Consider the following 12,579-nt stretch of genomic DNA (forward strand, 5'->3'; position numbering starts at 1 on the left):
GCTGATTGGCTGGGGGTCATCTCCTTTCTCTTTATCATCACTTTTCCCGGTTGAATTAATCTGCCCCAAAGTTTTAGCACTCCAAACATGGCTGTGTGGCCAGTTTCATGCTATTTGTATGTGGACACATCAGTACCCAATAAGCCATCTATGATCATGTTACATTGTAACCCCTATGACGCAATATTTCAAGAAAGTGTTTTAATCAATTAAGGTTCATAAAATTCTAAAATGCAATAATAATAGTATTTAATTTATTGGTTTTTCGATGGGTTTTTTTTTTGGTATGGAATTTTTTTATTAGAAAACAAGAATATCAACAAAACCACATTTGGCAGCGAAAAATACATTCCACAAAGAAATAATTATTCTTGTTCTGAAAGTACTGCGTATATATATATATAGTAAAATCAGGTGCTGTCTGCATGAATAACCATATAACTACTATACCATTATAAATCTTCTATACATGTGAAAGCTGCTATAAAGCTGGTATCCAACTGAAACACATCCTTCCTCCAGGTGCCTGGGTACTCTTGCATTTACCCTGACACCAGTGTTCCCTCTAAGCTGTGCGCGTGTGCGCGCACACACAACTCGCCGAGTGCGTGCACAGACATTACAGAGCACACAAAGCAGCAATGGTCCCCTTTTTGCAGTTGTGGACTCAATGTGTGTTTCACCCATTAACTACATTGTCTGCTTTGTTTTGAATGTTTAATATCATTTTGAAGTAATGTTGACACAAATGCTGAATGTCGTTTTCCAGTCATATATAACTGACGCACAAAAATTATAAATTTCCTTCCAAAGTTGCACAGCCAATATTTTTTGCCGCACACAGCCTTTGTAAAATTAGAGGGAACATTGCCTGACATGCCCAGAAAACAGCCAGTTACCACGCCCAAATGCCAGCTTTCTGTCAATCACCCATCGATCAAAAAAAAAGCAGGATTTTATCACGGGACGGCCTCACACAAGCGTTCTATGGGCCATACACATGCTCCGTCTATTGATGATCGCCCGGCCTACGCAGTTACAGCTCTGAATTAGGCCCATATCTTGTGCATTGTATGAAATATCATAATTCATCCTTTGGCCAAGCCTAGGTGCCAAAATAAAATTAATATGGCATAACCCCATCACTGATACTTTTTTATGCAAACTAGATCAGTAAAGCCCACCGCTAGACTAGGTAGATTATAACCCCCCAAGAAATTATAACTGAGCACAAGAGGTGCTTGTAAAATGATTCTGTGTTCCGTTCACTATTGAGAACATGAACGAGGTATGAGGCACACATTATAGTTGGGAGGGATGTGAGCAAGTCCCACTCCCACCGGGGCAAGTGATAGCTCTTCAGGGGCGACCGGTGACTTGATGGTAAAGTGTTGCAGCACTGTGGTGACGTACAGGAAAATTTCCATAGCGGCCAGGCTCATTCCGGGACAAATTCTCTTGCCTGAAAACATAAGGGAAACAATTAGAGTATTTTGGCTTACATTGTAAAAACCCCGCTCCCATCAGTACAACACTTCACTATATCCCACATTAGTAACCATTGTTCTGTGTTTATTAGAGAAAATGTAACTCGTCTGTCGGAATTCAATTTTCGGCCATCGAGTGTTGCATTTGGGCGTGTTGGCAAAAACTTCCGCGGGTTGTTGAAAAACGGACGTAAATTTTATAATCCGTCTCCGTTTCTGACAAAAATGATCCGACTTGTGTTAAAGTCAGAGTTCTTAATCGTAATCTGTCTTCAATGCTGTCGGAAAACTGCAGCATTGAATAGACGGCGGATGCTATTTCCGCTGGCGGAAATAGCGGCCAAGATTGAATACCCCCCCATAGTCAATCAGGACTTGCTTGGCGTGGCTTGGCATGACGTGGCGTGGCTTGGCTTTGCAGGAATGTCTGAGATCGTTAGCCACATGATCAGTGTAGCTGTGTGACCGGGGGACTTCCAATTGCCTTCACTACCCCACCGCACCCCCTTTGTAGGGAAAAAAATTGCCAAAATAAATAAAGTTAAGTACTGGAGATAATCAGGGATATAGCAACCTTAATTTTGGGATCAATAAACCATTTAATCTCATTGGTGGATACTTTGGGGTCTCTGTACTTGGAGAGAGGTAAGGTAAATGGATATAAAGCACCAGCCAATCTGCTCCTAACTGTCATTTTACAGTCTGAGTTTGAAAAATGACAGCAGCTGGTTGGTTGGTACATTGGGATCTATGCACTAAGCCTTAAAGAGAAAGAGAATGTGAACAGAGATAAAATACCAGTCAATTAACACCTAACTTTCAGGTAAAGGCTTTGTTTGAAAAATGACAGTTGGGAGTAGGTCATCTCCATCCACTTTATATCTGTACAAGGTTTAGTACATATGAAATAGTTTATTGGTCTCAAAATTAGGATTACTATAGTATCTCCAGTACTTAACTTTATTCATTTCTGCAATTATTTCTTTCTTTTTTTTCCAACCAATCCCACTCCTGGAATCAGAGCTTTCACCTGAAGCTTCTCTCTATTTAGTAACAATCGTACACAGCGGGGCATCTGCAGAGACACGATGACCCTCACCAGAGACACTCTAGTAAATAGTGCTAAAAGCACCAACATTTATATGGGCTTCAAGAAAATGGCCACTACTATTTTCTTTAGTAATCACCAGTAGTGATGAATATTATAGGGAAAAGTACAGTTCTATTCGGTCGCCCATACCACTGGCCTGTGAATTGTGGAACAATGCTGAAAAGGGGGCGGAGTTCCTCAGGACAGTGGTAAGTAGGACCAAAGAATGTCTTGATCTATCAGAGGGGGTTTCTGGGTAATCAATAACACCCCCCTTCCCTGCATGCGCCACTGCTCACCTGCTGAAAATGCCATCAGTGCATTGTTCTTCTTAAACTTTCCATTTTCATCCAGAAAGTTGTTTGGGTTAAATTCCATTGGGTCGTTGAACTGAGTCTTGTCATAGTGTGTACCTGTCAGCAGTGGGAGGAAGACTGTTCCCTGTCGGCGTGAAGAAAATAAGGGTAAAAAACTTATTAACATTTGTATTGTTTCATTTTCTTTCTACTAGGCTTACCTTACGGAATGTATAATTTCGAATCTTCGTGTCCGTTATCAGCTCATGATGAAGACTCAGTGGAGCGACATCAGCATATCTCTGCACCTCATGTATAAAAGCTTCAGTATAAGGCATCTTATGTCTGTCCTCGTAATTTGCAGGGTGACCACAGAGGACATTGTCTATCTCTTGGTGGAGCTTCTCTGTGGAGATAGAATATGACCTCATCCCTCATTCTTGTATGAAACATCTAACGGGTATAATGATGGCAATTTAATTACTTCATAAAGCAAATACCTGTTACATTGGGGTATTTCATAAGTATTAAAAGTGTGTAACACAATGTATTTCCCAAGGTTTCGGTTCCACCAAAAATCAAGATCATGACGCACATCAGCAAAGTGTTGTAATTATAGTAGGTAGCTTTGTTTTTCTGTTCCTGAGGTATGAAAAGTAATGAGGCTTTAGAGAAATTTGAAGGTATAGATGCATATTTTAACTCAAATAGGTGTTATTTGGAGGGATATGGGATTAACAGCTAGTAAGATATACAGTAGTGTACCTTAAAAACCCCAACAGAGTTGAACACATAGTAAAAACCATTACAGCTGGCAAGCTGCCCATTGTGAGTGCTCTTTGCTAGTTACAGGCTGGACTGTCAGTCCCAGGGGAGAAGTGGGTAGACTGCCAGTCCATAGTGCCCTTAGTCAAAAGTGGTTCCAATGGGAAGCCACTTTGCTTTGAGTATGCCAGTGCTACCTGGCTTCTAGGGTCTGCAGCAAGTGCAGTGCCTAGAAGAAGGGGTTTGTGCACATTAGTATTTTTTCTTACCTTCCCTTATGTTAGATTGTTTATGAATGTGCAAAGGATGCACCTACTGCCTTATGAAATGAGTAGCAGCAGGGCACCCCGATCCCTCCATAAGGTAGTAGTCATCAATGATAAAGATACATAAAGAACCTATCCAATCACAGTGGCGTTGCCTAAACATTTGTAAGAATTTTATACAAATCCTTAAACTATAGTTATATATAATTGGGGCAAGTGAGCATGGACTTTCCATGCCAGAAAGCTGATCTGAGAACAATTTCTCTGCTTTATTGAAATAACATAAAAGCAGTGGCATTAAGACAGCCCCCGTAGACCTAATGGTGAGGGGGGCACTGGGTAAATGTGGGCAATGGGGTCTGCATGTACTAACGCGGCACCACTGCAGCTTGTCTGCAGTACCGGTGCTCCAATCCCATTCAAAATGGCCACCGCCTCACAGCAGATAGTTGCATCTTTAATAAGGACCTTTGTAATTGGATCAGGAGTTTCCGGGTTTGCAGGTCCCGGCACAGATGAAGTCCCTGCGGCGGCAGTGGTGGCCAGAGGGGAAGCAGCCAGCAGGTAGGGAAGGGGAATTTAACTTTTCAGGCAGCGGGCGCAGACTTTTTGCCCTGCATGTGACAAGGTTGCCCTGCATGTGACTACATTGCTTATACTCAAGTAAGGTTTGTTCTATACCATGCACAGTAAGAAAACACACAAGGTACACCCTGCAAAGTAGAACACATACCACTCTGCATTGCCCAGTGTTTTGAGCTGCATTTTAGGATACATGCATTTCAAAATACACGTTATGGGGAATTTTCATGCAAATGTTTTGAATGCAGTAATACAGAGTCCAACTGTCCATAAGGCTCAAAGTGGGCAAAAACCTAATTTATGTTTCTGGCCTTATGCTAATAGTCAGTAGGCAAAGCTAATATCACCCTGTAGAGGTATTGCTGGTGCTGGTGACACAGGGGAAGGGATGTGCCAAGCACTGGTGACACATCCCGAAACCCATTGCCACGAGGTTCGTCACATAAGTTCTATCATATGTGATGAGCAACGCAAAGGGCAACTCGCCCTACTAGAGTTGTCCTTTGGTATATCCACCACTGCCTGGACTTACGGCATGCCTAGAGACCGTGGAAGCCGCAGGTATGAGTAGAGAAGCCCATGCGTGGGAAAAGAAATAGCAGGATTAGATCAGAGAGGCTTCGCGCATACGTAATACGATATGTATGCATGCGCAGTCAAACGATAATCGGTCACCATGTGAATACGCACAGAAGCGAAAAGGTCTAAAACAGGCTCAGAGATACACAAATGATATACAGTATATATACACATATATAGTACAGATATAGCCACGCTCATCTCACGTTTGCCATATTGCACATTTGACATACATAGCGAAAGGTGTGCCCAACATCTAAGGGAAGGGGCATAAATGCTGGCCATGGCAAGGGCTGCATTTAATGAAAAAAAAAATAGTGTGTCAGGGGGGTTCTGGGTACTCTGAACCCCCCCCCCCCCCCTGCTTGCGCCACAAACCCTGAGTCTGTCTATGAGGAAGACATCCTTGTACTTAGTTCAGGTGGTGGCTGTGGTACATTTAAGATGCCACCTTCACACTTTCACTTGAGTGTCAGTATTGCTGGCAGTGTGGGGTTGGAGGGGGCAGTAGTTTGAAGTTTTGCTTAGGGTGCCGAGATGCCTTTAAACGGCCCTGGTGTTCATTTCAACTGCACAAAGCTCTCTGAAAATAATTGTGTGACATTTATGTGACCTCTATTAACAGGATGGTACCTTCTCCATTTTGATCAGGAAACAGTCTACAAAATCCCTGGGATTTTCCCGTTCCAAATCCTTGCTATTCTTCTCCACTCTCCGTCTTATAAAGTCAATTATTCCTTCATAATTCTTCATCAACCGCTTATGAGGTCCTGGTATGTACTTCATGAACCCTGGGTAAATGTTGTACATCTGAGGAAACAAAAAAGAACTAATAGATGTTACAGTAGGTAAATCAAGTCAAGTATATATGTGTGTGTATGTGTGTATACTGAGTTTCATCACCTCTAATAGGGCTGGATGTACTAAAGGGAAAATGCGGGAAAACGGGGGTTTTAAAGTATTTTCCTATTTACCATTAGCCGTCCGCCCCATCTCCACCTGGCAGGGTATCGCCACCCTCTGGGGGGGATGCAGGGGGGGTGGCGCGGGGGTCAGTGAATCGCGGGAAGGGGCATGAATCGTGGGAGGGGGGGTTGTGGGGGGCTGTGAATCGCTGGATGGGGGGGTGCGGGGGGTGCGGTGAATTGCGTGAGGGGGGCGTGAATCGCGGGAGGGGGGGTCCGCAAATCGCGGGAGGGGGTCTGCAAATTGCGGGAGGGGGTGCTGGCAGAGGGGGGGGTGCAGCAGTAATGGGCGGGAACGTTATATACACAGGGGATGAGTGACAGATTTGGCTAAATATATGAGAGATATATATATATATATATTTCTAGAAAAAATGTGATCGCACTCCAGGGTCTTTTCAATGGAGGAAAAAAATGTGTATTTCACAGCATAATGAAGAGTCAACTTTTCGGGGCAACAGTGCCCCTTTGTCAAGGCATACAGTGGTGAAAAAATGCAATTGCATTTTTAGGATTGCATTTTTGCATTTTTAGGATTGCATTTTTGCAATTTTAGGATTGCATTTTTGCATAGGATTGCATTTTTTGCATTTTTAAGATTGCATTTTTGCATAGGATTGCATTTTTCACCAGTGTAAACAAATGGGGGTTATTGGAGTGCGCTATAGTGAGTACCACCTAGCCAATTCACAGTTAGTCCATTCCACTGATACTCCTATCAGATATTTAAGAAAAACAGTTATTCCGTCCACTTTTCAAATAAGAAGGAGACTCCTACTAAGATAAGTGATCCTTTATTAATAAAACCCAACGCATTTGGTCGCAGAGGACTTCCTCAGGGGTATGGATACAGATGGTACAAATAAAACAGGATACAATATAAGTGTTTATACAAAAACACAATACATATTTTTGTGTAAACACTTATATTGTATCCTGTTTTATTTGTACCATCTGTAGCCATACCCCTGACGAAGTCCTCTGCGACGAAATGTGTTGGGTTTTATTAATAAAGGATCACTTATCTTAGTAGGAGTCTCCTTCTTATTTGAAAAGTGGACCGAAGAACTGTTTTCTTAAATATCTAATAGGAGTATCATTGGAATGGACTAACTGTGAATTGACTAGGTGGTACTCACTATAGCGCACTCCGATAACCCCCATTTGTATCTTTGTACACCCCTGGCTCTCACTAACAGGAGAACCTTATCGGAGGAGCTACTGTCATTTTAGGATTAGCGTACTACGGAGGTTAACCCATTTTATATATATATATATATATATATATATATTATGTCTACTGTCCGTTTGTGTGTTTCTGAAACACTGCCATCTGTTGGCAGTGAATGAGATTACATATCTTTCTTTCTCACACATGCACAAACACAGAGGCAATCACAAGGTAGTAGACTAGCTTTCAAAGCATTTGCTTTGAGTGGGCTTACTAGTGTATATATAATATATATATATATATATATATATATCCGAGATCCGAGCCCGCACGAACACCATCAATCCGAGCCCGGATCCGAGCGGCACTCAGAGCTTCCCGCCTGACTCTGATCCGCCGCGCGGGCAAAATGTCATTGCCTGGCGCCGAATTCTCGTAATGCTTTAAATAGAGGCTCCCGCGCCCGTCATCTTGACTCCAGTCTAGCAGAGGGTGTGTTGGTGCTGCTGCTGGGGCTTGAACTGTAGTTGTCGCTGGGGCTGTCTGCTGGGGTTCCCTCAGTGCTGCTGTGTACTCTGTCCTCTCTGCTTAGGGTGGGATCACCCTAGCAAGGAGGACAGTCAGCTGTGTAACTAACTGACAATGTAAACTGATAACTGATTCTGCTGTATGTGTAACTGTGTACTTGTAGTACTACTGTCTCCTCTGTGCTGGGGCCTACCTCTAGTGCTGTGCTGTAATATTATATATATTATATATCTATAGTCCACTGGTGCTGCTAGTGCCGGCACTGAATAGAGGCTGCCAGTACCTACTCAGTCCACTGGTGCCACTGCCAGTACTACTGCCTACCTACTTAGCACCTACCTAGGCTATTATATTTAATTAATAAATAATACCTGTCCTGCAGTGCTGTAATAAATTCCAGGCTGCTGGTGCCCTGCCAACCAGTACCTACTGCAATATAATTATTATAATATCATTCTGCTGGTGCCTAGTACTGCCGTATCTACCTGTCTGGTGCCTAGTACTGCCGTATCTACCTGTCTGGTGCCTAGTACTGCCGTATCTACCTGTCTGGTGCCTAGTACTGCCGTATATAACTGTATGGTGCCTAGTACTGCCGTATCTACCGTCTGGTGCCTAGTACTGCTGTATCTACCTGTCTGGTGACTAGTACTGCCGTATCTACCATCTGGTGCCTAGTACTGCTGTATCCACCTGTCTGGTGCCTAGTACTGCTGTATCTAACTGTCTGGTGCCTAGTACTGCCGTATCTACTTGTCTGGTGCCTAGTACTGCCGTATCTACCTGTCTGGTGCCTAGTACTGCTGTATCTAACTGTCTGGTGCCTAGTACTGCCGTATATACCTGTATGGTGCCTAGTACTGCCGTATCTACCATCTGGTGCCTAGTACTGCTGTATCCACCTGTCTGGTGCTTAGTACTGCCGTATCTACCTGTCTGGTGCCAAGTACTGCCGTATCTACCATCTGGTGCCTAGTACTGCCTAATCTACCTATCTGGTGCCTATTACTGCCATATCTACCTGTCTGGTGCCTAGTACTGCAGTATCTACCTGTCTGGTGTCTAGTACTGCCGTATCTACCTGTCTGGTGCCTAGTACTGCCGTATCTACCTGTCTGGTGCCTAGTACAGCTGTATCTAACTGTCTGGTGCCTAGTAATGCCATATTTACCTGTCTGGTGCCTAGTAATGCCATATTTACCTCTCTGGTGCCTAGTACTGCAGTATCTACCTGTCTGGTGCCTAGTACTGCCGTAACTACTGTCTGGTGCCTACTACTGCCATATCTACCTGTCTGGTGCCTAGTACTGCCATATCTACCTGTCTGGTGCCTAGTACTGCCATATCTACCTGTCTGGTGTCTAGTACTGCCGTATCTACCTGTCTGGTGCCTAGTACTGCCGTAACTACCTGTCTGGTGCCTGCTACTGCCATATCTACCTGTCTGGTGGCTAGTACTGCCGCATCTACCTGTCTGGTGCCTAGTACTGCCGTATCTACCTGTCTGGTGCCTACTACTGCCATATCTACCTATCTGGTGCCTAGTACTGCCATAACTACCTGTCTGGTGCCTAGTACTGCCGTATCTACCTGTCTGGTGCCTAGTACTGCCGTATCTACATGTCTGGTGTGTAGTACTGCTGTATCTACTGTCTGGTGCCTAGTACTGCCTTATCTACCTGTCTGGTGCCTACTACTGCCATATCTACCTGTCTGGTGCCTAGTACTGCCATATCTACCTGTCTGGTGCCTAGTACTGCCGTATCTACCTGTCTGGTGCCTAGTACTGCTTTAACTACCTGTCTGGTGCCTAGTACTGCCGTATCTACCGTCTGGTGCCTAGTACTGCAGTATCTACCTGTCTGGTGCCAAGTACTGCCGTATCTACCTGTCTGGTGCCAAGTACTGCCGTATCTACCGTCTGGTGCCTAGTACTGCCGTATCTACCTGTCTGGTGCCTAGTACTGCCATGTCTACCTGTCTGGTGCCTAGTACTGCCATATCTACCTATCTGGTGCCTAGTACTGCCATATCTACCTGTCTGGTGCCTAGTACTGCCGTATCTACCTGTCTGGTGCCTAGTACTGCCATATCTACCTGTCTGGTGCCTAGTACTGCCGTAACTACTGTCTGGTGCCTACTACTGCCATATCTACCTGTCTGGTGCCTAGTACTGCCATAACTACCTGTCTGGTGACTTGTACTGCCATATTTACCTGTCTGGTGCCTAGTACTGCCGTATCTACCTGTTTGGTGCCTACTACTGCCATATCTACCTGTCTGGTGCCTAGTACTGCTGCATCTACCTGTCTGGTGCCTACTACTGCCATATCTACCTGTCTGGTGCCTAGTACTGCCATATCTACCTGTCTGGTGCCTAGTACTGCCGTATCTACCTGTCTGGTGCCTAGTACTGCCGTATCTACCTGTCTGATGTCTAGTACTGCCGTATCTACTGTCTGCTGCCTAGTACTGCCGTATCTACCTGTCTGGTGCCTAGTACTGCCGTATCTACCTGTCTGGTGCCTAGTACTGCCATATCTACCGGTCTGGTGCCTAGTACTGCCGTATCTACCTGTCTGGTGCCTAGTACTGCCGTATCTACCTGTCTGGTGCCTAGTACTGCCGTATCTACCTGTCTGGTGCCTAGTACTGCCATATCTACCTGTCTGGTGCCTAGTACTGCCGTATCTACCTGTCTGGTGCCTAGTACTGCCAAATCTACCTGTCTGGTGCCTAGTACTGCCGTAACTACTGTCTGGTGCCTACTACTGCCATATCTACCTGTCTGGTGCCTAGTACTGCCATAACTACTGTCTGGTGCCTACTACTGCCATATCTACCTGTCTGGTGCCTAGTACTGCCATAACTACCTGTCTGGTGCCTTGTACTGCCGTATCTACCTGTCTGGTGCCTAGTACTGCCGTATCTACCGTCTGGTGCCTAGTACTGCCGTATCTACCTGTCTGGTGCCTAGTACTGCCATATCTACCTGTCTGGTGCCTAGTACTGCCATATCTACCTATCTGGTGCCTAGTACTGCCATATCTACCGGTCTGGTGCCTAGTACTGCCGTATCTACCTGTCTGGTGCCTAGTACTGCCGTCTCTACCTGTCTGGTGCCTAGTACTGCCGTATCTACTGTCTGGTGCCTACTACTGCCATATCTACCTGTCTGGTGCCTAGTACTGCCATAACTACCTGTCTGGTGCCTTGTATTGCCATACCTACCTGTCTGGTGCCTAGTACTGCCGTATCTACCTGTTTTGTGCCTACTACTGCCGCATCTACCTGTCTGGTGCCTAGTACTGCCGCATCTTCCTGTCTGGTGCCTACTACTGCCGTATCTACCTGTCTGGTGCCTAGTACTGCCATATCTACCTGTCTGGTGCCTAGTACTGCCGTATCTACCTGTCTGGTGCCTAGTACTGCCGTATCTACCGTCTGGTGCCTAGTACTGCAGTATCTACCTGTCTGGTGCCTACTACTGCCATATCTACCTGTCTGGTGCCTAGTACTGCCATATCTACCTGTCTGGTGCCTAGTACTGCCGTATCTACCTGTCTGGTGCCTAGTACTGCTTTAACTACCTGTCTGGTGCCTAGTACTGCCGTATCTACCGTCTGGTGCCTAGTACTGCAGTATCTACCTGTCTGGTGCCAAGTACTGCCGTAACTACCTGTCTGGTGCCAAGTACTGCCGTATCTACCGTCTGGTGCCTAGTACTGCCGTATCTACCTGTCTGGTGCCTAGTACTGCCATATCTACCTGTCTGGTGCCTAGTACTGCCATATCTACCTATCTGGTGCCTAGTACTGCCATATCTACCTGTCTGGTGCCTAGTACTGCCGTAACTACCTGTCTGGTGCCTAGTACTGCCATATCTACCTGTCTGGTGCCTAGTACTGCCGTAACTACTGTCTGGTGCCTACTACTGCCATATCTACCTGTCTGGTGCCTAGTACTGCCATAACTACCTGTCTGGTGACTTGTACTGCCATATTTACCTGTCTGGTGCCTAGTACTGCCGTATCTACCTGTTTGGTGCCTACTACTGCCATATCTACCTGTCTGGTGCCTAGTACTGCTGCATCTACCTGTCTGGTGCCTACTACTGCCATATCTACCTGTCTGGTGCCTAGTACTGCCGTATCTACCTGTCTGGTGCCTAGTACTGCCGTATCTACCTGTCTGATGTCTAGTACTGCCGTATCTACTGTCTGCTGCCTAGTACTGCCGTATCTACCTGTCTGGTGCCTACTACTGCCGTATCTACCTGTCTGGTGCCTAGTACTGCCATATCTACCGGTCTGGTGCCTAGTACTGCCGTATCTACCTGTCTGGTGCCTAGTACTGCCGTATCTACCTGTCTGGTGCCTAGTACTGCCGTATCTACCTGTCTGGTGCCTAGTACTGCCATATCTACCTGTCTGGTGCCTAGTACTGCCGTATCTACCTGTCTGGTGCCTAGTACTGCCATATCTACCTGTCTGGTGCCTACTACTGCCGTATCTACTGTCTGGTGCCTACTACTGCCATATCTACCTGTCTGGTGCCTAGTACTGCCATAACTACCTGTCTGGTGCCTTGTACTGCCATATCTACCTGTCTGGTGCCTAGTACTGCCGTATCTACCTTCTGGTGCCTAGTACTGCAGTATCTACCTGTCTGGGGCTTAGTACTGCCGTATCTACCTGTCTGGTGCCTAGTACTGCCGTAACTACCGTCTGGTGCCTAGTACTGCCGTATCTACCTGTCTGGTGCCTAGTACTGCCATATCTACCTGTCTGGTGCCTAGTACTGCCATATCTACCTATCTGGTGCCTAGTACTACCATATCTACCGGTCTG

The 12,579-nt window shown here is 45.6% G+C and overlaps 1 protein-coding gene across 1 annotated transcript in view; it reads right to left on the minus strand.

Moving 5' to 3' along the window:
• Positions 1-243: 243 nt before the first annotated feature.
• LOC146035962 (cytochrome P450 2F2-like) overlaps positions 244-12,579 on the minus strand; it is a 44,182-nt gene continuing 31,846 nt past the window's right edge. The window contains exons 6-10 of the mRNA XM_083159690.1: positions 5,699-5,875; positions 3,374-3,515; positions 3,095-3,279; positions 2,877-3,018; positions 244-1,462 (exon numbers count right to left, since the gene is read on the minus strand). Coding sequence (XP_083015816.1) covers positions 1,269-1,462; positions 2,877-3,018; positions 3,095-3,279; positions 3,374-3,515; positions 5,699-5,875 — 840 coding nt within the window. The 3' untranslated portion in view covers positions 244-1,268. The remainder of the gene's footprint in view (positions 1,463-2,876; positions 3,019-3,094; positions 3,280-3,373; positions 3,516-5,698; positions 5,876-12,579) is intronic.

Source organism: Crinia signifera, chromosome 9 (genome assembly GCF_055691185.1).
Source record: "Crinia signifera chromosome 9, ASM5569118v1, whole genome shotgun sequence".
Classification (NCBI taxonomy): Eukaryota; Metazoa; Chordata; class Amphibia; order Anura; family Myobatrachidae; genus Crinia; species Crinia signifera.